Below are 27736 nucleotides of genomic sequence, written 5' to 3'. Positions count from 1 at the left end.
TAGACCAGTTCCAAGCATAAACAAAATATTGCGTCACCATAGCAACGAACAATAATTTATTAGAAGTGTTGGACTGCAAGCTTCAAAAGAGGTAAATTTTCTATTGAAGATGATGACCAATCGGGACGGCCAGTTTCTGTGTCAGTCCCCGAAAATATCGATGCACTTCATGATTTTATCAGACCGTCAAATTGGGCTGAAACGGATATCTGAAGCACTGAATATTTCATACGAACGCGTTCATCATATAGTTCACGTCAATTTGGACATGAGAAAAATTGCTGCAAAATGGATCCCCAAATGTTTGAATGTTGACCAAAAGCGTGCAAGGGTAGAAGCATCGCGTTCTGTCTTTGACAGAAAACAGATTTGAAAACGATGTAGACTTCTTAAACCGAATTATTACTATGGATGAGACTTGGATACATTTCTACGCTCCAGAAACAGAGCAAAAATCGATGGAATGGCGACACTCTATGTGCTGGAAAAGTTCTTGCTTCAGTTTTTTGGGATTGCTCATGGAGTAATCATAATTGATTTTTTGGATAACGGTAGAACAATAACTGGAGATTACTATTCGACATAACTGACCTCTTTACGGGAAAAAATTAATTTGTATTTGCAGGACAACGCCCCTGCACACAAATCTCATGTTGCCATGCAAAAAATTCGTGATTTGGGGTTTGAATCTCTCTCTCTTTCCTCAACTGAAAAAAAGTTTAAAAGGTCGTAATTTTTCTTCCAACGAGGAGCTGTGGAGGTCTGGTTTTCAGAGCAATAAGAAACGTTTTCTTTGAAAAATCTAGAGACATTGCAGGTTCGCTGTAATAAATATATCCAATTAAGAGGAGAATATGTTGAGTAATAAAATATTTTGATATTGAAATTTTTTTTGGTACTCTAGTAGGCTAATAATTTTTCAATATATCCTCGTAACATCGATATCATAGATCTTCAATCTCGTAAATCAAAATCTCAAAGAGAAATAACGGTTTTTTTCATTTAAATTGTGTAAAATTTTTTGATAGACAAGAATAAAATTCATTAAAAAATGTTAACCTTTGTAACTCGAAGTAAATTTATTTCACCTCTTTATCTCGAAACCTCCCTTACTCTAAACTCCTTTAACTCGAAATAGATTGCTTGTCACTTGAGTTTCGAGTTAAAGAGGTTTCACTGTAATTATCCATAACAATGTTTGACATCAGCCCACTACAATTTGAACCGCCTACTATTCTACAACTGGAATTAAATACAAGGTATCACATTTCACATCTTCGCTGTTTTCCACTCAATTTATCAAAAAAAAAATATAGATTATGATATTTATTTTTTTTTTCGCTACAGTTATAGATTTTGGGAAAAGAATTTAAGAATTAAAAATATTTTTAAATAAAACAAGTATTGTAACTAATAATTTTTTTCATCAAACTTCATCTTGAAAAAAACTTTTGATTTGAAATGAAGTAAGGGTTGCTAATTTCACCCCCATAAAAAGTAACAGGAATATTCAAAAAATACCTGTAGTTAGTCGCTTGCGGGTGCACGAATATTCCAAGTTTCTAGCATCACTAAAAAAAACTCAATTTTAGTCACCATATTTTAAGGGTGATATCTCGGAAAGGGTTGTGGAAAGACTAATCTTGATGTCATACGAGAAATCACTTCGTGAATTTTTTCGCATGAATTTAGAAACACCCTGTATGTTCACTTTCACTTGATACATTTATTGTACAACAATAGCAATTATTAGCATGCTTACGCGTTACAGAATGGATAGAAAGAATAAAAACTAAAGGAAGTGCGAATACGTAACAATTATTATGTGACTATATTCAGATTAATTGCTGGACTCTTCCGATTGTTCTTTTTTTCTACAACAATTGAAATCGAAATTCTCATACAACGATTTTCATAAATGGAAGTTAGAAAAAAATAGGAAACGTGCAGGTTGTGATTATATGTGGATTGTTCTGTGTTAATTGACTATTAAAATTAAATAATTGGCCAGTAAATTTCACAAAAATAATAACCGCCAGGAAAAAGTAACACGGAAGAAGCAGGCTTCTTTGTAAATTGTTTCCAATCACACGGACGAAAATTTAAAGTTTTTTTCTTTATTATCAAAATAATTGGGAACATTTTAGTTTTACATGTTTATATGGTTAAATCCAATACACTATTTGTGTACTGAAGCGCAGAAACATTAAATATGAGTGACCATGTATGTATCAAAATATTTTAAAAACAAGACTATGATCCATTTTCACAAATTAGTAATAATTACACTGACATACAAGATTTTTCTAACACAACACAGTTATTTTTATAATGCTCATATCTTCCAAATAATAGAAATAATATTTATAAAGCCCTAATACGAGGATATATCAACCTACTATAGAACCAAACAAAATTTCATTATTAATTAATTGGATAGATTTATTACAGCGAACCTGCAACGTCTCTAGACATTTCAAAAAAAAATGTTTCTTCTTGCTCTGCAAACCAGACCTCCACAGCTTTTATTACCTTCTCGTTGGAAGAACATTCACGACCTTTTAAACTTTTTTCAGTTGAGGAAAGATATGATAGTCGGACGGAGTCAAATCTGGTGAATAAGGGGGTGTTCTAGTAATTTAAACCTAAATCACGAATTTTTTACATGGCAACATGGGATTTGTGTGCAGGGGCGTTGTCCTGCAAAAACAAAACACCTTTGGATAGCTTTCGGTGTCTTTTCTCTTTAATTTTTTCCCGTAGAGTGGTCAGTAATGTCGAATAGTACTCTCCAGTTATTGTTCTACCCTTATCCGAAAAATCAATCTTGAATACTTCATGGCAATCCCAAAATACTGGAGCAAGAACTTTTCCAGCAGATTTTTGGACACGAAACTTCTTAGGTCTTGGAGTACCAGAGTGATCGTAGGAATCAACCTCAATCGGCTTCAATTAATGATAGTAATTTTTTATATTCAAAAAAATTTTCACAACGACTGACGAACGATTGTCGAGCAGAAACTAATGCTGAAGTTTTAGTGAGAATATCTCGAGCATGTGCAAATATATCCCAAGTTATATTGATAACGGTCTACATCTTCAGGATGAGGTCGGGAACTTCCAGACAACCCTCGTATAAGATTTACAAATTCTATACAAACAATATTTTTGTGATTAACCATTCGCTAAATAAACGTACTACAGAGATCTAATGTCTGTCTACAATATTACCATTATTACTTAATAAAATCTCGTATCTTAACATTATCTCGACCTTGATTCCATTAATGCTGACATGTTTTCAGAAATTGTCGAATTACCCAAGCTTTAAAGATTGAGATCCTTAGTTTATATTATAATTAAACGATTTCGTAATCAATCACATTGTTTGGCAACTTTTTTTCACTGATTATCTATATTTTAAACACATTCACTTCCAAATTTTCATTGTATAAGAAGGATGAGAAACAAATTGCAGAAATTACTCCATGATTGATTAAATTTTTTATTGTTTTAATGGATCTCATTTTATGTTCTTATAACTGACAACACTGTTATTGTATTTTTTAAATCTTCTCGACGAATATTTCATCATAGTAAATACATTATCGATAATTATGTATTTAATTATATGAGAAGAAAGTAGAGCTCTTATGATTTTTTCTCCTCCTACATTCACCATGAAAATCAAATTTGAATACGAAATGAAACCAAGTATATAAAAGTGTATATACTTATAAAAGTTAACCCTCAACTGGTATCGAGGTTTTACAGTCACGTAATTGGTATCCTGGGGTGTTTCAACACCCCATTTGAAATAAACAAAAGGATATATTATTTTTATATATCTTTGCTCAAACAGTATTGAAAATAGCAGTTTACAAGAAAAAATTAAACATGAGTCTTAAATTTAAAAACAAACTTAAACAGTAGTAACCTCCATGGCAAATTTGACTTATTAATATATTATAATGATCTAAAAACAAAATAACAGAATATCCAAGATGCATTCCAATTTTGTACCGTAACCGTATAAAAAAAGTTATTTATGAATAAAAATTTTAACACGACGCTTTAATTGTACATTTACTTACATTTACAATACTGACATACACGTTTGTGAATTGAATGGTCTTTAAAAACTGCTGCTTGGCTTTTGACAAAATGTCTTCACTTTCCTATCTCTTCTCTTTGAGCAGAAATTAAATCTTCTCCGTTTTGGTGCAGGTCCGACCATATCTGTATTTCTTTCGTTTCTACTCTCATTAGCATTTTCGTCGAGTATTTTAGAAAATGTTGCTATTAGTTCCTTAGAAAATTATTTCGTATCCTTTCGATACGAAAGCTTTAAAAAACAATGAATGTCTAAAGGAGAGTTACAAACAAATGAAAAAATTTACACCATCTCTAGCTACCATGTTTCGCTTATTTTTCGAATTCAATCGTTGTCGCACTTTGATTCAGGATGAATTTCGTGAAGGTCGACAAAAATCGACTACTGTGCCAAGAAACATAAATGCTGTGCGTGAACTAATATAGCAAGGTCGTCATGTGACATACCGTGAGGTTGAGGCATACTTGGGCATCAGTTCCACTCGCATACATTCAATATTGCATGAACATTTGGCTGTCAAAAAGATTTGTTCGCGTTGTATACCGCTTAATTTGACAATCGCTCAAAAGAAGCTCGTGTCGATTGGTGCAAAGAAATGCTGAAAATTTATTTCGTTCCTTCAGAAGACTTCTATAAGATCGTGAAAGGCAACGAATCGTGAAGCTATGCATGTGAACCCGAAACTAAACAACAATCGACTATATGGGTCTTACAAGACGAATCAAATTCAATAAAAGTTGTTGGCGCATGAAGCGTTTCGAAGTAAATGGTCGCCTGTTTGTCGGAATTACTGGACGTGTTGCCACCGTTCCACTAGAGCAACGTAGAACGGTTAATTCTGAATGGTGCACCAGCATTTTTTTGCCAAAAGTGTTCTAAAAAATCAGGGAAACAAATCGCAGAAGACGAATCATTCTCCACCACGACAGTGCGAGCTCTCACACATCAGTTCACACAAAAACATTTTTAAACAGTCGAAACATCGAATTGATGGGTTATCTGCTATACTGTTTGGTACCCTTATTCCCGCAGATCAAAAATAAATTGCGATGTCAAAGTTTTCTACACCCGAAGAAGCGTTTGATGCGTTCAAATCATATGATTTGGTGGTACCTCAATCTCATATTCAATTATAGATATTCGTTTTTCTGTCTATTTTAAAACTTAAGTAGCAACACTCGAATTATCGCTCGCTTGAATAATATACGATTAATTTAATGTAAACCTATGGGTCTACGAACGAGTAACCACCCTGTGTACATAAATCTATAGTTTCATTATATATAAATTTTAGTTGCTCGGATTACTGAGATGGTTAGATAAATGTTCATCAACATCCTGATGATCAGATAAAACAGTTTACTTAAGTAAAAGTTCATAATTATACAAGTGCCATTGAACTATTTTTGTAAAGCATAATATTTACATGCAACACTTTCTTGTGAAACATATATGAGCTATCTTTCAAGATAACAGTCTAAAGTTATAGAAAAAAAGGAAATTTAAAATTATTTTTAGAGGTCGTAGATTTCATTTGCAATACCGATAAATTCATTATGATTTTTGCAGTATGTCTCAACCTTAAAATTTTTGGACCCAGAAAAATTTTTATTCCAAATTATTTCAGAGCTTTTAAAATATCTAGAAAATGTTTTGTAAGAACGTTTTCTCTGGAAAATCAAGAAAATTGGTAAAAATTAAGAAATCACCAAATCGTTCTGATTTTTTATTCCAAGTAGCTAAATTAGTTCATATACAGAGCATTTCAATAAAAACTTTCCATCTAGTTTAAATCGAAAATGCCACCTTCATAAAAAAATTGAAAAATATGTAAAAAACTATTTAAATATAGAAGCATGTTTGCTTATATGTATTTTTGTTGAATATAAAATTTTAATTTGCTATAAACAATTAAAAAATTTTTCTCCAACTTTGATTTTAATATTTTTGTCTTCCTCTTATGCCTTCTTCCCAAAATACACACGAACACCGTTAGCGCGGTTGCCACTCGCTCGGACACGTTCGCGTCAAGGTTTTATCGCACCGCTCCTACCTCGTTTCTCTGGCGTCGTACCGCGTGTCGTGTACCGAAATACCTATTATTTAATTATTTATAAGGAAAATGATCTGACACTAATAGCTAATTCTTATATATATTACAGTTACAGGCACTAAGTATAAGTCAAATGTTTCTAATAGAATCAAGTGGAAAATTATAATAAAATGATTTATACGAATATATATTCTGATTTATTCCTTTGTATTCACTTAAATACCTATCTGCATGCCAAATTTGAACTTTATGAGTCATTTGGAACTGGGTTAGAGCTTTGATGATGATGATAGGTCAGTTAGTGATAAAAATGACGATTTTTGGACGTTAATATCTAAATAACCGTTTGAGATGTTTATGAAATTTGGAACTTATATGTATCACGCAAGTCTCAATATGTGAGCCAAAATTGACACGTTTATGTGAAATAGTTTTTTTAGTTATGAGGGGGTCAAAAGTAGCTCCAAATAGTTAGTGTAATATTACACACGGTGCTGCTCACCTGTTCTGTTACTTGAACTTGGCTTGGCACACTACACGTGTCTAGATTGTGACTTGGCTAGATAGGTTGTTTGACTGACAAGTTATTCTTTCTCGTATAATTTGATTTCTAATTTATTATATGATAACACTATATATTATGAAATATTCTGTAGTGCTCTATACCGTTCTCTGTGTGATGAACCAATGATAAAGTTAAAGAGAAAATCTTCAAGTAGAAGTTATAAACGTTGATTTCAATTTATAAATAATATCTCACTTTTTCTCTTTTCATAGGAATATGTAAAATTGCAGGTGATATTCGATGTTGTCTATGCAGATGTGGTTTTGTTTAATTTTACATTGTCTTATTTTTAGCTGCCTTACCTGGTACCGAAGCTGCTCATAAACTTGTCGTCTCAATTCGACAAAAATGTACCCCCGAAGAAGTTTTAGCTGTTTTGAAAGATCTACCCAATCCTCGAACAGAAGAAGAAGCCGATGGACGATTTAATCCCCTTAAAATCGATGTTTTCGTACAAACTTTGCTAAATTTGGGTTCGAAAAGTTTTTCTCATAGTTTTGCAGCTATATCTAAGTTTCATTATGTTTTCAAAATATTAGCAGAATCAGAAGCCGCTCAAATATGTATATTGAGAAATATGTTTGAATTATGGCATAATCATCAACAGATGATGATCGTTTTAGTTGATAAAATGTTGAAAACTCAAATTGTGGAATGTTCAGCAGTGAGTATTTATAATTTTCACTCTAATTTCAAATACAAAATTTGTTTTACTTTATATTTTATTGAATAATACTTGTTTTAGGAGTGTAATTTAGTCATTCTATTAACTACCTCCATTTACTGTTCATTAATCCACTACTATTCGTGAAATCAACTTAATTTTTTTAGCAAAATTTAAGTTCCTCATTTTTTACAGGTAGCCAATTGGATATTTTCCAAAGAAATGACTAGCGAGTTTACTAAAATGTATCTGTGGGAAATATTGCATTTAACAATTAAAAAAATGAATAAACATGTTATAAAACTTGGTGGAGAACTTAACGAGGCCAGAGAAAAACTTGCTCGTGCTGAATCAAGTGACAGTGAATCTGAAGATGACGAATCAAAGAAAAAACAAGGTAAATAGATGAACAGATATAAAAAAAGACTAAAATGTGGATTGTGCATAAGAGATTTATCATGTCCCCCATTTGTTAGAGCTGGGCTGGACATGTATGTTAGAGCTCTTCAAATAGTCCCTGAACATAGATGCCTGTATTTGAGACATCTTCAAGGAGGGCAATTCTCCACTTTTCATTCCACAATTCCAATCAATACAAGTACCCTGCCACGGATAACTAGTATCTCGAAAATATGGGTTCTGGTATTTCACCATATTCTCTAGACAAGTTACATTCGCCGGTGCTTCTCATTTTTAATAATTCAATTGACAGTCACAAACCATGTACTTATGTTGTTCCTGCTTAGGTCAATGTATTTATAACGTCACTTAATAAATCGTACGACTGACTGACGCACATATAGCGCTACCATTGTCAAATCCATATGACGTTTATGAATTTCAACTTAGTCAGATAAAAGTGACAGCCATTTAGGTGAATCTACTTTCGTTATTTTCAAAACAATCTGGTGAGTTAATTTATAAACGCTTCTTGATGAAAAAAAAATACTGTACAAGCTCAGCAATTGCCTCAAAAGTGTTATTCGGATTCTGCTTCATCGAAAAGAACCATTTTTTAGTGGTTTGCTGATTTTAAACGTAGTCGTACAGACACCGATGATAGTGAAGGTTCTGCTCGACCTTTTGAGATGGTTACTCCAGAAAACATCAAAAAAAGTCCACAAATTGCTTATATCAAATCGTAAATTGAAATTGCTTGAGATAGCTGAGTGTGTTTACAATTATGCATCAACATTTGACCATGAGTTGACCAGTTTTGATGATTCAGAGCAGTGTTTGACCATGTTTACACGTAATAAATCAGATTTTTTTGCGTCGATATGTGACAATGCATGAAACATGGATCCATGACTTCACCCCGAAATCAGAACGATAATCATCTTAGTGGTTGCAACCGGTGAACCACGTCCGAAGCGTCCAAAGGCACAACAGTCAGCTGGAAAGGTTATGGCTTCAGTATTTTGAGATGCGCATGGAATATTGTTCATCGACTATCTCCAAAAAAGAGAGACAATCAATAGCGAATCCTACATAGAATTGTTGGATCGCTTTAATGCAAAAATATGTCGAAGATAAAACCACCGTTTCATCTAACATAATGCACATATTCACAAATTGATGGCAACGATGGTTAAATTGAACGAATTAAACTTCGAATTACTTTCTCATCCACTGTATAGTCCAGATCTAGTCCCCAGTGACTATTGTATATTCGGGTGATTCCGTTCTAACTGTGATTTTTTGTATTCAAAATTTCAAGATTTTAAAATTTAACTTTTCTAACTTTTTTATGCATATTATTCATCTATTTTACTGTAAAAATAAAACTCTAAGAGGAATTTACTACAACTTCAAAGTATCACGAGCAAGGCACAAATGTCGGATTTTGAGTTCCACGGTACTGACTCATTTATCCACGGTACTGACATGGTAACTTAAGATATTAAACAACAAGTGCATCAATTTTCCTCAGTTTGATCATAAACATTAGAATTTATAAGGTAATTAGTTTAAATCATTTGTTACGACAAAAAAAATTAATAATTTATCGGTAAATTCTAGGAATGGACATGACACGGTACTGACATTCAAGTGATGTAGTATAAGTTTTCTTTAAGTGGCAAGTTATATTGTATAAAAATAATGTTTAAATATCTTAAGAATTATTCAATTAACACAAAATTTTTATTAATTGATTATTAATTAATGACTAGTACAAAAAAACAATACAGGACATTGAATATCACAGTTATAATGGAATCACCCATTCACTGATTTCAAATAAATGCTTGTCGGTAAGAAATTCCACCCAAATAAAGAAGCAATTGCTGAAACTGAAGTCTATTTTGAGTCAAAACACAAATCCTCCTACAAGCACGGCATCGAGAAGTTAGAGAAGCGTTGGATTGATTGTATTGCTCTTGAAGGAGATTACATTGATGAAGAGAAGTGCTTTTTGACAAAAAAATGTTTTTTCCCTAGTTAGTCACACGGCTTATTGAGTGATGTGTTATTAGACCAATCGTGGTAATAGTTTCCGAGGAAAACGTTTCAAATATTGTTTCTCAAGAATCTAATATAATCATTTGAACTAAGAAAACAGTAAAAATTGAGTTACCTAACCAAGAGAATTTTTTTCAGTTCAAATTTTGTAACAATAATTCTAGTTGAAATATATTTAAAATAAATATTGAAAATAAGAACTTTTTCAAAAATTCGGGACAAAAAACAGGGAAATCCAGAACGGATGGTCACCTTACCATAAGGCATATTGTAATTTTATAGAAGTATATTCTCTATCAAAAGTTGTTTTGTATATTGTCCATTTTAAATTAAATTGAAATCATAATTATATTGTTTCATTTAAGATGATGCTGAAAAACCTACAGAAGAAATGGTGGAGAGAATGGAAGAAAAACTGGAATTAGCCCATACGCATCAGAAAAATCTATTCTTGATTATTTTCCAAAGATTCATTATGATTTTATCTGAACATCTAGTACGATGCGATACCGACGGAAAAGACTACAGTACTCATTGGTATAAATGGACGATTGGGCGCTTACAACAAGTATTCCTTGCAGTAAGTAATATAACTTTCAATCTTTTCCCGTTGTCAGTATTATTATACATAAATTTTATTTCATTTTTTCCTGTAAATACAGGAAGATAATCAATTTGAATATCTGAAAGCTACAAAAATATCTTACCACCAAAAAATTTACATAAAACAAATTTGGATAACTACTTGAATTATTTTTACTATCAGAAAATAATGTCGAAGGGAAAACTATCGAAGAGAAATGGAACAATATAAAGAAGAGAGAAATAGCCAACAATCTTTTAGGCGGAACAAAGACCTGTAAGAAAAAAGAATGGGTCAATGAAAGCTGTATAAGCGTGGTAGAAATGAGTCCAATCAAGGCTAATATTGATGGACAGAATTAAAGACAGAAAACGATAAGAAATGATTAAAAAGGAGAATAATAAGCTGATAAGGAAAAGTAAACGTGAATGAATGGATAATATTGTTAGAGAAAAAGAAAAGATAAATTCAAATAGCAATACAAAGAGTTTCTACAAAAAGTGAACGAATCTAATAAAACATACAAAGGTAATTTCAAGAAAATAAAGGATAAAGAAGGCAGGTTTACATAAAAAGACCACCAATATAAATAGATATGGGTAGATTACTTTAAGCACTTGCTTACTGCACCAAGCACAGGAGTGGACGAGGAACATGAGGAGAATGATCAAGGAACCTTATCAGAAGAAATGACAATAGAAGAAGTTAACGAAATCATAAATAACATGAGAAATGGAAAAGCACCTGGTAAAGAGAAAGAAAGGTTGCCAAGAGAATGGGAAATAACACAAATTATCACTAATGACAAGAAAGGTGATCAACACCAGTGTAGTAACTATAGGAGGATTACTATATTAAACGTTGCATATAATATCCTATCAATAGTAATTCAAAAACGACTAGCTAATAGCACTCAAGAAATATTGGGACAATATCAATACGGCTTCATACGGGGTAGGTCATCAGACCCAGTACATACAATAAAACAAATAATGAAAAAAATGGTATGAATTTTTGGAAATAGAAAAGTTTAAGTACCTCGGCGTTATTATCAATAAAAGAGGAGACAAGTTCGTAGATTGAAGAAAAAATAATACAAATTGGTAATTATTGAAAAGTAAACTAATCACAAAACGAACGAAGATTAATAAATATAAAACGATGATTAGACTAGTAATGATGTACACAGCTGAAGCAATGACACTAACAAGAAATGATAGAAGAAAATTGAGAAGATCGGAAAGAAAGATAATCAAAACAATAATAGGATGAATAAAAGTTAGTCGAGGGTAATAGGATAAGTACAAAACGAAAAAGAAGTGACGAACTCAGCGGCGATGATTTTGTAAAGAAAAATTAAAGTTCATCGAATTAAGTGATTGGGACATGTATGGAAAGAAGAAACACAATCTATAGCATTCAATATGATTAAAATTGGACCTGGTGGTCGAATAAGATGTGGCAGGACAAAAATGTTGAAAGAGGTGGAAGTTGACTTAAGCAGAGTGTGAGTTATAAACTGGTAGGAAATGTCATGAAATGGAAGTTGTTGTGATATACCTGATGAAATATTGTATCTGATACAAAATAAACTACATACATGCACTGGGTATCACCTATCAAACATTCCATTAAAGCCGGTTCTAAATGCCCCATTATGTAAATGCATGAAATTTAATTAACCTTTAATTAATTGAAAAGGAAAAGGAGCAATTCCTCAAGACGATAGAAAATATCGAGGATGTCTAATTAAAAATGTCGGTTTCCAATAATCATTATCATTAATAATGAATCATACTAAAGAAGACTGGACTGAAGATTTTAAAAAAACTGTTTGGACCGATTAAATCCAATTTTGAGCTATTCGGTGCAAAATGAAAAATTTACGTTCGACGCACTGCCAAAAAATATTATTGCCAGACTGAGTATTCTCAACAATCAAGCATGGTGGTGGCTCAATTATGGTATGGGGTTGCTTTTGTAGCCATTGAACTAGCATTTTGATCAAAAGTGACGGAATTAAGCAAAAAGAACAGTACAAAAAAATTTAGAACGAAATGCCGTTCCTTCCAGCTTGCGATTAATTGGAGATAGATTCATTTTCCAACAGGATAATGATTCCAAGCATAGTTCCAAATTATTGTAAGATTTTTATTATTTTATTTATATGATTTCTATTCGAAGGTTGGATTAATAGACACTGTCTTTTACGTTAATGTACTTTAATACTTTACAATGAACTTAACAAATTTATATAATTCATTTATCATCATTACTTAATTAATTTACATAAATTATATAAATTCCAAAGGAATTCTCCAAAGTTCTAGAAAATAAAAAAAACAAAACAACTAAATAAATAGACCTTCCTAGAAATTATTCAAGGCAGGACCGACTCCTGAGCTAAGACGCGTGCGTAACATTATGCAGAGGATATTTGAAATAGAAAGAGACACAAAGAATATTAATAAAAGTGGTTTAGCCTCCTTAATCTCATAGAGCTTTTGTGGGAATAGGGGAATCGATAGGAACGTCCGTAATTGTAGTCCATTCTCGCGAGAAGAAATGTGGGATGCTTCAAGTGAAAGTCGGAGCAACATATCACATGATACTATCAACAAATAGATTGCTCGTATATCTAGACTAGTGAAAAAAGCCAAAGAACGTAAAAGGGGATTTCTTTACACTTCAAATATATTGATTGTCAAAAAGTGTTTTATTGGATGATTTAACACTTTAATTCAACACTTAATATTTAAGTTTAAGAGTTTCATTTAATTTTCATACTCTAAATAAGGTAGTTTTAAACTGTTGACCTGCAGTGTATATGTACCCTTATCTCACAGAAAATCTTTTTAAAATAGAGATAGTATGAATGATGTTATGAATTTAGATTGCATAGAAATTTTTGCTCATCACATTATGCAGAGAGTTAATTTTCAATGCTTGAGGTGGTATGGGTCTACTAGTTTCCTTATATTAAAATTTTCATTTAACAGTTCCACTAATTTATTAATATTTTTTTAGCATCATGAACAAGTTCAGAAGTACAGTTCGACATTAGAAACTTTATTGTTCACCCAAGATTTGGACCACCATATTTTAGAAATTTTCCAACAATTCGTATCGTTACGAGCTTGAATTTAGTGTATAGTATACTTGCAGTTAAATTTTTTTGCCAATTCTATTAAGTAGAATTACAAATTATTTTGTGTAATTTAATTTTTTTTTTATAGGACGTGTCTATACTACTACTATAAATTGAAAACGTTCTCATGGTTTTATTTGTATAAGTCACTTTATTTATATGGTGTAAAAATTAAATATACTTTTTATTCAAAATATTTTATTATCATATTTCACTTTGTACAAATTCAAAATATACTTTATGTCTTCTGCCCAAGTTTGTTTGAAATCATCATTAGCCTTAATGATTTTGTTATTAACGAATATTTGTATTGCGGAAGTCGTCGCTGTGATAGTTTCGCGGAGGACATTAAAAAAGTCTTCAAGTGTCTCGAACGTTTTATCAGTTGATAATGTATTTAGACTCAGAGCTTGGAACGAATAAGGCTCCAGCCCCAAATAAGTTGTCGATTCTTTGAAATAATTCTGAATATAATGCGCTGTATCTGAAAATTGAAAACGAGCTATAATAGGATCAAAATCTTAGCGGATATCAATTTTTATTTCATATAGACAAAAAAAACTTGTAACACACTGGGGTTAAATTTTTTATTAACTGATCTGATCTCCAAGATTTTACAAACATCAACATCTTTCTGAATCATGTCAATTTCCTTTCCCTCCATTGTAGGCTTTTATAGCTAATATACTCAAGATCAGTTTCATAATGTTTTAGCATACTCTAGATCACTCCAGAATATTCTATAACTAAGTTATATAGGTAAATGCCAAAAGAGATTAACATATCTAGTCTCATTACTTACCTTTGTTAACGAAAACTTCACTAGCTCCTTCCGCCATATTTGTGTACACTATGGGTCGTAACAACTCGGATTTAATATTTAGCTGTGTGGTTAGTTCTTCAATTACGTTTGTTATTCTGTCATCTTCTTTTATAATTGAAAAAGTTTTATGAACTTCATTCAATTTGGAAGTCAATAAATCGTATACTTCTTGTAAGTATTCCTGTAAATAGAAAGAAATGAAGAAATTTGTAGTACCACTATTGTAGAGTGAGTTAATTATTATAATCAAAAAACAAATGTTATGATTGTTATTACAAAATTGAGATATATATTCATGAAAAACTGAGTTGAAATCGATGAAAAGTAGAAATTGTAGGAAATAATATTTTTTCTTGTAACTGTAGATATTTCTGATCAAATTGAGGGGTCTCACTCACCAACGCCGGGTCAAATGACTCTTGGTATATATTCCTCTATGCATTTTATACAATAAAGTAAATATATAATATATTATACATAATTTAGAATCGTTGATCACTGCTAAAATTTCTTTATATACATGCACTTTAAGGTTATGTTTATTAGAAAACCAGCGTCATGTTTGCGTTAATTCTGTGTACCGCTTAAGTATCCATCATAATGTTAGCCGACATCGCAACGAATCATTTTTAAAAGGGTGATATAATAATTACAAGAAAAGCGCCGCACACGAGTCAGTTGCTTAGAAGACGTGAGTACCGACGTTTCAAAATATTTTTTTTTATTTATTTAAGACCTCAAATCAATTACAAATAACTTGCATCGAGGCCTTAAAAGGAAATTTTACAAGTCTTTGTTGTCTATTTAAAAGGACAGCACTAGTACTGCCCCAGCAAGCAAAACTGTTATACAAATAATATCTTGTTTTTGTATTTAGTTGGTGGTTACATTTCTTTATTGCACCTATAAATGCGGTAATTTTTTGTATAACATTTTCTACATGTCCATGCCACATTAATATATCTGATATCACCGGTCCGAGGTATCTGTATTCTTGCATTCTTTTAAGCACTAATTGATTTAATTTAATGGTAGGGTTACACTGCCTCTTGCCTTCAGTTGAATTAGTATATACACTGTCTTATCAACATTCATACTTGGTTTATTATTGCACAGTCAATCATAATAAATGAAATTTATATTTTCTTCAATTTCATTTTGATTTGTACTAGAGTACATTAGGACAGTATCATCAGCAAACATAATGTAATCAGACTTTAGCCCCACATATTTTAAACTGTGTACATATAAAAAGGTACTGTAGTACCCCAGTACGGATGCCTGTGCGACACCCACTTTTACATTTATCTCCTCACTACTTTCACTATTTACAACTGTATAGTGTTTTCTGTTGGTTGAATATTTTTTTAGAAGATTATGGGATACCCCTGTAAGTCCCATATAAAGTTTCTGTAGCAGTAACTCAACGTCCACAGTATTAAAAGCTTTCTTTAAATCGACGAACACTGTAACAACATACTGATTTTTGTCTATATTATTTGATACAAAGTACTGCTTTTTTTCTGAAATCCATATTGTCTTTCATCAAATTTCAAATTTCTTTCAACAAAGTTGACTATTATTATTTTTATTTTCTTCTCTATTATTTTGGTGAATGTACTGAGTATGAGTTTGTAGTTACTTACATCATTATGAACGCTTTTTTTATATTGGCACAATTTTTCCTGTTTTTAAATCTTCTGGGTATATTCCACTTTCTAGTGCTTTATTTATTAACTCAACTATTTTTGGTCCAATAATGTCAAAAATAGTATAAATATCAAAGACGTATGGATTCTAAAAAAGATGTATTTCGTTTGAAAACGTTATTCATCACCGGATTAATGTTATGCAACATGATGACAACTGATCCTACTTTTAACTGCAAAATGTGAGGTGGTAATCCAGGCAATTCCAATGAATTTAAAAACTCCGTGGGATAGTTAACTACGCCATCCTGGTTCGTAACTGTGTTGACAGATCTGCAGGAAACCAACTGTCCCGGGAGAAAATTCTGAATAGTCGCATTGAGTTTCTCGACATCTTTTTATTCGCCCGCCAATAGCTCTCGTTCACCCAGCCAATTATGGTTATTGCACTGTTGCGCTATATCTGGGAAAATACGCTAAATAAGCTTCTCTTTTGAGTCTGTTATTTGACAGAAATCTATGGGTAATGTGATGAATCTGGTCGGGGTGTCCTCTGCGACTTTATTATTATTGAATTCTAAGCCTATCTACTTCATTGATCTGTCTCTCTTTGGTCATCAATACGGTTAGCACGTGAGGTACTGCTACGACCTAAGTCGTTTCCTCGGCATCGTAAATTGTAATTACTCAAAGTAAAAAAAGTTCTCGTGCACTTAACAGAAAAGTGTCACTATCGAAAAAGATCAACAAAAAAGGTCACTCACAAAGATAGGATGCACTCTTTGTCTGAGGTATAGATCGACATATTAGTTGGTTGTCAAATGTCAAATATGGTTGCGTTCATAAATTTAATTTGTGACAAAATATGAGGGAAAAACAAAATTGTTATTTTATTTAATTCCGTGCATTTTCATATTTAATCACCTTTTAAACCTTCTCTGAACTTCCACAAATAATTCAAGACCAAAATTAGCCAAATCCGCCAGCCGTTCTCGAGTTTTAGCGAGACTAATAAACATGAATTCATTTTTATATATATAGATAATACCCTACAACACGAACGTGCAGTACCAAACTATAAAAAAGTGTACTGTAACTGTCATTAAAAACAGGATCTTTCCACTAATGTGAAACCAAAGCCAAACAAACTTTGAACGTAACTTTGATCCTTACTGTCTATAAGCGGCAAGTAGTGTACGGCAGATGTATTAGATCTAACAAATGACAAGTGAGATAAGGCTACGAAAATTATCATCGTCAACAAATGGTAATATTTTGAATCCCCTATCCTTAAAAGCTCTCAGTACAAGATATGACGCATATTTTTTTTTATTCAATCGAATGACTTTAAAAGTAACTCCCGTAAAAAGACTCAGATTTGCCTTAATTTTGCTTACTTGTACAAATTAATGTAGACTTTAAAAACAGATTTTGTCTTTTTCAAAAAAAAAAAAAGATGTATTTTGTTTAAAGACGTAAAGACGACGGATCGTTCAAATCTGAGGCTTAGTTGTGTGGATATTATTTTATTCCGTTACGTGTATATTTCCATTGTTCTTTCTTTTGTTTTAAACTTCATATCTTTTTTGTGAAATAAACTTTTTATCTAACCTACCAACTGTTACAAAAATTAAAACCCTACAAAATAATGTCTAGAAAACAGAGCAGACTTTAGAGACCTAACATAGAGTGAGGCCCTTTTCGAAAAAAAAAAATAATAAATAAAACTGTTATCAGTTACCTTTTGAAAGAAACAAATACATTCGTGCAGCTTCATTATAATCACGTATAATAGAAATTTATGCAGTGTTACTGTATCAAAAATATTTTTATTAATACATTGAACATGTTTTTGATAAAATTTATATTAATAATATTATAATTGATTTCGCCAACCCTCTCATAGGAAAAATTAACGCACTACTCATATTTTTCTCGATATTCTTTAATTACTGATAACTTACTGTATGACAAGTAGGCCATGGACCTTGTGAAAGTTGTTATTCAAGTTAACTGTAGTATCACATAATTCATATCAAACCTCATTTTAGACTAAAACTGTGTTAATATTTTCTTAAGTGCTGATTAAAGCAAAATTTGTGTTAGAAGAAAGCTGTTGATTGTATGTAATTGGTTTTATTACGTGCATGTTTGGAAGTTAATTTCGGAGTATAGCAAATAAATAATGAACCGCCAAAGAAATGTGTCAATGGAGGAGGCAGTGCAAGCATCGACTCCTGAATGAAGATTATTCAATGCGATATTTTGGTTTGTCACGAAGACATCATTCAAAACTAATCACAAAGGTGATAACATATAGTGGAGCAGACATAAGTTCGGATCACTTTATTTTTATTTATCACCATGTTCTTTTGAAGCTTATACTGGTTGAGTGTAATTAAGTTGCTAAAAGATTTTACATTATTATTACTGTGTCCCATAATTGTTTTTAAAATACCATATACCATAATTATAATTTCGATTTTTAGAAATACATAAACCAACATAAATTCATGTTGGTTCTAATGACACTAGGGATTCAGAATATTGATATCAGAAACATAAGTTGAATTTTCTTTCAATAATGTTCATAAATTATAAATAGTTCTATAATTAGGGATATAGGGAACAAGGACTAACAGTTGTATTCAATGTTTTATTACAAAAGTGTATATTCATTATATTCTAAACTTAATGATACATAAAATCAACCTTATTTAAGGAATTATTCAATAACCTACCAAGTTCTAACTAATATTTCGGATAACAAATACAAAATTATGCATTATTAAAACGAAAAATCAATTAATTTTACTTACTTTATGTGGTGGTATAATTCCAGCAAATCTCTGTTGATTGTCCTCATTAATTTCTTGGTAGTCTTGTTCCAAATCTCGTAACATCTTCGTATTTCTGGGATGTCCAAACATTACTTTCAACCTATTATGTATCTATAAGTAGATGGATTATGCAGTTTATTAATTTTTATAAACTACGAGGCTTGCTACTAAGTTTTGAGTTATAGACAAATAAAAACAAATCAATATACTTCGCGTGTGTAGAAAAACGTTGACGTCGCAATTTCTTTTTGATCTGCGGGAATAAAAGTACCAAACAAGACCTGTACGGCGGATGGACCCATCAATTCGATGTTTTGACTGTTCAAAAATATTTTTGTTTGAACTGATGTATGAAAGCTCGCATTGTCGTGGAGGAAAATGATTCGTATTCTGAAATTTGTTTCCCTGATTTTTTCAAATGCTGGTGTACCATTCAAAATTGACCGTTCTACTTTGCTTTAATGGACGGTGGCGACATGTCCAGTTATTCCGACAAAACAGATGAATATTTGCTTCGGAGTGCTTCTCTACCTTTTCTCTTCTTCTCAACTATTGTTGGTATTAGTTCATCTTAAAAGACCCATATAGTTTCGTGCTCATATGCATAAATCCATGATCCGTCGCCTGTCAGGATTTTATAAATGTCGTTTGAAACTACGCGATTGAATTTTTTCAGCATTTCATTACATTAATCGACACGAGCTCTTTTTGAGCAACTATCAAATTAGGCGGCATGCAACGCGACCAAATCTTTTTGACAGTCAAATATTCATACAATATTGAATGTATGCGAGTGGAACGAATGTCCATGTATTCCTCAATCTCAGGGTATTTCACATGACGATCTTATATCAGGTTATGTACAGCATCTATTTGGCACAACGGCCGATTTTGGACAATCCTTACGAAATTCATCCTACAGCTAAGTGCCAGCAGGATTGAATTCGGAAAACCGCGAAACACAGTGGCTCGAGATGGTGCTTCATCACCAAAAGTTGAAGCGAGTTGATCGGCACACTGCTGTTTAATCTACGTCGAAAGTTTTAGAAATTCATTGCATGAAAATGTTCGCGATTTAATTCCATTTTTTGGGCAAGATGAACGTTTCAAGTATCTGTAAACAGCTCAAATAGGACTCGTATGACAACACGTTCTGAGTACGTTCACCATTAAAAATGTCAAACTTTATGATGACAATGTCATATTCACATTAGTGTTGCCAAATCTCATAACTTAAGTAGCAACTCTCGTACCATCCATTTTTTAAATCTCTTTTTCCCCCAACTTTCAAAAGTCCAAAATAATTATAAATCATGTAGATTCTGCTCGTTATCTGTTCGTTTGAATAGTTTATCTTTTTTCTTAGTGTAGTGTTTTAAATATTATATTGGTTCTAAAACTCAAATAAGGAAATGGAGTAGGCTTTATAAAGAGGCGAAAAAAATATAGAATAAAAAGTCGCCCAGAAAGATGACTCACATATCTCAAAATAAGTTCACTTCTAATGGCTTATTTCACTTTTGAATAAACTTTTTTGAATTTTTAGTGTGTTTGGTAGGTTACTTTTATCATCAAGCAAAGTGGGTGTCCTAATCCAGCTTCAGAATGCCACTATTTTTTATACAGAACAATAATTGATATTCTACATTTAAAAAATTTCCTTGCAGTTTAAAAGTACATCTTGAAACTTTGAAATAAAAAGATTTAATCTAAATCGCACAAATAAAATGAGATTACTCACTAGCTGGTTTCTTTGAAGAAAACTATTTGCACACAAGATAAAATTAAACTTTTGAAATAATCGGTGTCTAATTTTTGATCAATATTTCGAAGGAAACATGTGATGTGATGAGAAATTAATTGCCAAAGTTGAAGTAATATAACAAAAGCTCGTGATATAAAAATGATTAGGAACATCTACAATTATTTTAGAGTCTAAATTCACTTTGAACTATGAACTTGTAAAAACGATACCTGTTTTAACCTGCCATTTAACTCGTCCGATTTCGCGTAGAGTTGCTGCCAAGTTTCGGCGATTGCCAAATTTAAGCTTTCCAAACAAATTCTATTAAATGCACTCTCGAACGAAAACAAGAAGTTTTCTTGAAATGATTTTATGTTGTTGAGAAGAGTTAAAAAAACAGTTACGTTTTCCAACCAACATATCTCACATTGTAGTAGGTACGATTTGTACTTTTGTAAAAGTTCGTTTATACAATCTTCTAAGGTAGGTTGTAGTCTAGAAGCGTCCAGTAACTTGTGATGTTTAGAATTTTGGTAAAAATCCTGAAAATTGTTAATTTCAATTAATCTCGATGAAGTAACTTAAGTATTATTAGAGGAGTTTTAGGATAGCTTAAACCATCAAATTCCAATGAAGATAAATATAAGTTTTTGTTTTCAGTTTACCTTTAGTCTTTGAAGACGATAACACGCTTCAGATAGTGTAATTGTGAGTGTTGGTGTAGTGATAGTGTAAACAGTGTGTTCGGTATAAAATCATCAGCACAAAAATTCCAACTTAGTTATAAACAGAATGTTTATAATATACAGTTTTTATAGTTCATTTTAGAAAGGTATAGAGTAATAAAACCGCATTAGGTATGCTAAGGGACCACAGAGTGACTCAACGTCACTTTCATAGTTTGGCATTGATTTTATTGTAAATTTTTTTTATCAAGTGCAGGTAGTACCACCCGGGTTGGGGTCAATTTATGGATTTAGCCTATTGTTATCCATTCACAAACACTGAAAATAGTGTACCAAAGGCTGGTAGGATACTCGTAAAAAGGAACGAATTTTATTTTAACAGAATAAAAATTAGGCTTTATGTACATAGTATTAGGTACACTAATTTTTATTGAACATTATCCCAAAAAATACATTATACAGAAATTAAATTATAAGAAATCATAATATTCTTCGTCATCTGAGGAACTGTGTGGTGTTTTTGATCGTGGCCTGGCTAATACCAATTGCTTGTGCTACCGTTTACTATATTTTTTCCAAAGGAATTTATGTCTTATTCAAATTTCTTTCATAGAATACACCACTGTTTACCCTACGGCGTTCTGTTTACGAATGGTAAATAGCTGCTACAATTTTCGACCCGACATGTATTCAAAGTTCAGAGATAGAATAGCTGCTTTCGCGGGACAAATTCTGAATCAGTGTAGGAACCGATAGCATGCGCACTAAATTGAAACAAAGCTAATGAAATTAGATAAGGTGCGTAGCGTCGACTAAACTACTGAAGTTGATCGAGCTTAATCAAATAAGATAGTGTAGAGACAAACTTTTTACGAGTCGAGGGACTCGAAGTGAGACGTAATGAGTTCCTCTCAAGGCTGCACAAGGACGTGGATATACACTTTGAACTTCAGTTAACTTCGTCGAAGCGTCAGGGCCAATATTGTAGAGGACCTATATTATCAAACTGACAATGATATTATTCATCATTGACAGCGCTATTTGCAACCTTAAACTTTCTACTAACTTAAATACTGAATGAAATAATTGAAACACACTATAAACTGACAATTATTAATTTTTTTGGACTTAAACATCAGTTTTGACATATAACCTTATATAAATATCTCGTATTAAATCAGTACTATAAAATTCATGTATATTCAATCTGAAATATCGTAAAGATTATCAAATAAAATCATGGCACCACACGCCAGAGGAATTGATCCTAAACTCGAAAAGGGCTGGATACATTCCATCGAAAGAGAAGACGAAGTAAGATTGAAATGGTTTCGGAAACACGAAGAACGCTTGAACGAAATAGCTAATGCAACTTGTTCAAGGACCGTACCTGAAGAGGCTAAAGAGAAATTCGCTAAGGGTTTGATAGAAAATTTTAGAAATGTACAAAGATTCAGTCGGAAGAAAGTTGAAGAGGCTGAACTGATCAGTCCGGGGAAGTTAATGGGTGAGTTAATTCAAGTATCTTATTTAGGTAGAGTGTCAATAAATGACACACTATATATTTGTGTAGGAGGTTTCAATTTGAAAATTCTTGCCAGTAATAATAAATTTTGAACTGAAATATTTGTTCATTATTTTTTCGTCATATTAGAAGTAAAAATACTTTGTGATGACGACTCCAGTTTCATTCATTTCAATTCATTTTACGAAGCTTGGGAGAATATGAATAGATGTTGAAGGCAATGCAAATATGACTATGGGGTAAAAGGACAAGAACCTCATAGGTAGAATATAAAACAATAGCAGAAGTTTAGATAGCAAATCTAAAATAATAAACTTGATTCAAATGATGGAGAAAGATCGCATAAAGATCGCATCTAACAACAAAATGAAGAAGTTGGCGTTAAATGGGAACCAGTAACTACAAGACTAAGCTTTTAACTAATGGAGACAAATGACTGGAATATCGTGGGTATAAAATAAAACATTCAATAAAAGTTTATGGTATTTTTAAAAAGATAGTTAAACGACTAAAATAACTCAACCATTATTTAGATTTCAAATTTTAGAGGTTGTGTTCGCCCCCGCTAGAGGATTGATGTAATTGGTAGATTGGTTTTAAAACTTGGTAATTTGTTTGCAGAACGGTAGAACACAATCTCTCCTTTCTCGTCCACATTGTTCCAATTTCTTTTTATATATACCGAAAATTAATCTCTTCCTCTTCAATAAACTTAACTCATTTCAGCTGACTTAACCCTGCGCTCGTGAAATAACGAATACATATCAGCTATAAACCAAACTTTGGCTGTCTGACTTCCGTATGTCGCATTAACGTTTAAAAGTTTAAACTGTTGTGTAGCAGTTATAATCCAAAATATGTGCGGATTTTCACATTGTTTTTCTTTTTTTTTATTCAGAAATCATTATAGCCTCATATTAAACCAAAAAGTAGTAGCAAAAGTTAAACATTATATGATTTCGAAGAATTCCACATCGATCCCGTACCTAAACAAGAATCAATTCAATGCCAAAGGGCATAATTGGTTGTCTTAGTAAGTCTTATCAACCGGAAAGTTATTTCAGACCGTTTTTGGGATTGTCTTCATCGATTATCTTCAAAAAAGCAAAATCACAACAGGAGAAGATAATGTATCATTACTTGATATGAGATATTGCAAAAAGCGACAGCATTAGAAGAAACACAAATTTCTTCTCCATCAGAACAACGCACTATCCTACCTCGGTAATCACCATGGCTAATATTAGTTGAACAAATTGGTTGACCACCCATCGTATTCACCAGATCCGTACCCCAGAACCTTTTCTTGTTTATCGCATACGAAAACAGCTATTTTTAGGAGAAAGCTGGCAACTATTGTTTGAAAGGGTTAAAAAGGTTGGAGCATCGATTAAAGAGAGACAATGTCCAAAATAAAAATATAAAATAATGTCTTGTTTCTTTGTTAGGTCGGAAATTTTTCGGTCGACCCTCGTATAAATGATGAGTCTACGGTTATACCGGAAGTGGATCCCATCTTTCTAATTCAATTTATCTGCTTTCAAAAAATGTCCAAATCATGTATTATTTCCGCAAGAGCTTGAGATCAATAAAATAAGAGCATTTCTTACTATGAACGAAGCTCAAAAAATTACCTGCTTAGCTAAGCTTTGACACAAATGGTTTCTTAACAACACTTGCCTCCCTTTAAGGTCTGCTTTCACTTATCAATATCTATTTCGGGTATTATATCAAGTTTAAAAGTGCTTTGGTCATAACTAAATTGTACAGGTTATCCCTGTAAAATTGTTAACTATTGGACATGAGCCACCCCTGGCTTTTAGATAGTAGTGTTCAATTATTTATTCCGTGAAACACACTACGTGGACATACGTAATCAATTAAAAATTCATAATGTTCGAATGCATAATTTAGAAAATATGCTTAAATATAAGTTCCAATTTCGCAATTTCAAATGCCTATAACTTGAAAACGAGTGGTCGTATGAAAATTTTTTTTATGTCAGCATCATCTACTCACTCCCCAATTTTTTGCATCAAATCCCGGAACACCCTGTATATGAGAAATCCTAAAGATGATTTAAGTTGTTGCTATGTATAGAACTATTCAATAACTTTCTATTTTATATCTAATAAAAAAAAACAAACAGATTTAGATGATTGCTAGGTCTGCGCACGCAGCGGAAGTACACTTGATATGGCTAGTTCCTTGTATCTCGGCCAGGTTTAAAGATACGCTATTCCAATTGTGTATTCAATCTATAAACTGAAGATAATAAGGTTCGTAACTTGGCATACTGATATTTCTTAATTCTACTAATTGGTTACTGAAAATTCTATTGAGGTTAGGACGGATCGTAAGTGTACTTTCAAAATTATCAAATTTGAATAGTCCTAAACTAATTCGGAATTTAACCCGCGAACAAAGCTATAGAAATTCACGTTCTTGAACTTTAAAAATATTGATTGATACTATACGAGAAGTGGGGCAATACGCATTATTCTGACGTAGTGATTTTGTGAGGTCAGTGCCAAAGTTTCAAGCAAATTAATTCCAGTAAAAGGTATTCAAGAACTTAACCTTAAAGTATTTATTTTGATTCGATTTACATTTACAATTATGAGCCTTCTATTTCGTATTAAAAAGATGTAACCATAAGTGTGCGTTCACATTGGCAACGCTCAACCGCTGAACGTTGAGCGATGCCGCTCCAGCGGTGTTAAAAAATCTTTCGGACTATAGATTTTAAATGAATATGTTCGAATTGCAAAAGACCACCGCTCAACGTCGCTTGAGCTTCGATCTTGTTCGATTTTTTGAGCGGCATCGCCTTTGTGGTGCACTCATGTCTATATTTTTATTCAGTATGGAGTCGAAGTGCCACCAATCTATACGTTCTAGTTTTAATAAAATGACTTGGCAAAATGAGATTATTGAACGTGAGTTATTAATATCGGAAATTCAAACCAGGCCAGCCCTTTGGAATGATAGACACCGTTCCTACAAAGACAGGAAAATGGTAGCAAAATTATGGGATGAAATAACACAAATTGTAGGAATATATTACTAAACGTTTTGTTGTATTGCGTACCCATTGTAATCTTAAAATCTGAAAAAATCTTATCGGATCACTGCGAAGCTCATGATTAAGGTGCTGAAATTCGCCATAAGCAAGTCTATTTCTATTAAGTTCATGAACGCCTTGTATTTTTTTGCTTTTCTTTAAAATTAGCCTTCGCAGTCGTGTACTTTCTAAAAGGAATAATCGTTTGGATACCAAATTCACTACGTCCTTTTGGTTCGAAAGCTAGAAAATAACTAAAACGACGCTTAACTAATTTGAACAGGACAACGCGCGCGATGATATCGCAAAAGCGGCATTGCTTGACGCTCACCACTTGAGCGTCGCCAATGTGAACGCACACTAAGAGATCAAATCGCGTTTGGTAATTCAAAATGTTAACAGTTTGTTTTGAACGTAGGTATTAAAAAGAGATGGATAACTTTATTATTCATATGAATTGTACCTGGGGTATTTTCCTCATAGAATTGAGTATTTTGCTCAATTTACTCTATTATTTTTGTTTTGTTAATGACTTTTTTATTCTTATCCTTTGATTTAGATATTATGCGACCTGTTGATCATGAAGTAAAGAAAATGATATACGAAAGAGAAGTTGACGGACGTAAAAGATATCTACAGAAAAGAGCACACCTGTTACCAGAAAAACGATATTACCTTCCAGAGTGTTCTAGTTGGATATACGGTTGGAATATATTTGATACAATGAAAACTTTGAAGAGATATCCATTCGGCAGAGAAGAAGTAATAAAGCATTCGTTTTATAGAAGAAGAGGAATCGAACGAGAGCCCGATTGGTATCGCAAACCAGCTGCTTTTAGTCCAAACATATGTACGGCGGAATAAAATAAAAAATTAAGTAGCCGCATTTGTTTTGACTTGAATATATAATAAATGAAAAGTCTCAAATATAAAGGAACCACACTTTTTTAAAGAAATGTATCCCTTTTAAGAGTAAAAGTACTTTTGGGTTTAAAATACAAAATAATGTATTCAAGACAATATCAAAAGATAAAAAGGCATATAAAAGGTATTTGTAATATTGCGCAATGGTGAAGATAAACAACTAAAGATAATGCATGATATAACATATATAAGAGTGGAAAAGTAAATTCTACTAGATACCGTCACGAAGTGGTCTCGTCATAATGATGTTAAATGGTGATCTGTTTGCTAAAGGTAGAAATCCAGGTTCGTATTTATATGAATAATAGAAATTTAGTACGTCACATCTCGGAATGCAATCACCGAAACAACACACTTTTCATACACGAAGCTTGTCTCACAAGGGATCAACACATTTTTTTCCATATTCATTTTTATTTTTCAACAACTTTCAACAAACACTTGCTCTGATTAATTATTTTTCCAATCTGCTGCAAATGTTTTTGGATGATCGACTAAAAGTTACTCGATCTGACATGGATCTGCTTCCGTTGTCTAATGTTGTTGGGCTTCCTGATCTATATAGTCGAAGAGCTGGTTGCCACTTTGACTAAGGTACTCGCCAAAAAACTACAATTTTTTCTATGATTGATTTAATTATAGTTAAGTATCAAAACGTACTTCTGCCTGGGGTGGCGCGGTTGCAAGAATACTCCCTACTATTTTTATAATTGTGAATTTTTTTTAAATATTATTTCGCACGTCTGCCGTTGACATATGTTTTAATTTATATTATCTGGAATAGATAAAAAATTGGCGGTTGCAAGTACCTGCCAGGTGAGTTTAAAATTGTGACAAACGAACGAAGTTTATAATATACTTTAATAAGTCTGCCGTTTACGTATGTTTTAA

At 32.3% G+C, this 27736-nt stretch overlaps 3 protein-coding genes across 3 annotated transcripts in view; 2 read left to right on the top strand and 1 right to left on the bottom strand.

The window, feature by feature from the left end:
• Positions 1 to 13845, top strand: part of LOC130900636 (nuclear cap-binding protein subunit 1) — a 46997-nt gene extending 33152 nt beyond the window's left edge. The window contains exons 6-9 of the mRNA XM_057811377.1: positions 7026 to 7396; positions 7592 to 7793; positions 10225 to 10439; positions 13470 to 13845. Of these exons, the coding sequence (XP_057667360.1) occupies positions 7026 to 7396; positions 7592 to 7793; positions 10225 to 10439; positions 13470 to 13583 (902 nt within the window). The 3' untranslated portion in view covers positions 13584 to 13845. The remainder of the gene's footprint in view (positions 1 to 7025; positions 7397 to 7591; positions 7794 to 10224; positions 10440 to 13469) is intronic.
• Positions 13772 to 27736, bottom strand: part of LOC130900635 (uncharacterized) — a 66369-nt gene continuing 52404 nt past the window's right edge. The window contains exons 15-18 of the mRNA XM_057811376.1: positions 20877 to 21188; positions 18882 to 19013; positions 14393 to 14594; positions 13772 to 14074 (exon numbers count right to left, since the gene is read on the bottom strand). Coding sequence (XP_057667359.1) covers positions 13779 to 14074; positions 14393 to 14594; positions 18882 to 19013; positions 20877 to 21188 — 942 coding nt within the window. The 3' untranslated portion in view covers positions 13772 to 13778. The remainder of the gene's footprint in view (positions 14075 to 14392; positions 14595 to 18881; positions 19014 to 20876; positions 21189 to 27736) is intronic.
• LOC130900637 (protein ATP6V1FNB-like) lies at positions 22361 to 26840 on the top strand. Its single transcript, XM_057811378.1, has 2 exons — positions 22361 to 22839; positions 26481 to 26840. The coding sequence occupies exons 1-2, from the start codon at positions 22572 to 22574 to the stop codon at positions 26783 to 26785; spliced, it is 573 nt and encodes a 190-aa protein (XP_057667361.1). The 5' UTR covers positions 22361 to 22571; the 3' UTR covers positions 26786 to 26840.

Source organism: Diorhabda carinulata, chromosome X, assembly GCF_026250575.1.
Source record: "Diorhabda carinulata isolate Delta chromosome X, icDioCari1.1, whole genome shotgun sequence".
Lineage (NCBI taxonomy): Eukaryota > Metazoa > Arthropoda > Insecta > Coleoptera > Chrysomelidae > Diorhabda > Diorhabda carinulata.
The sequence above is the reverse complement of the archived record's forward strand: the minus strand, read 5'-3'. Positions and strand labels throughout refer to the sequence as shown.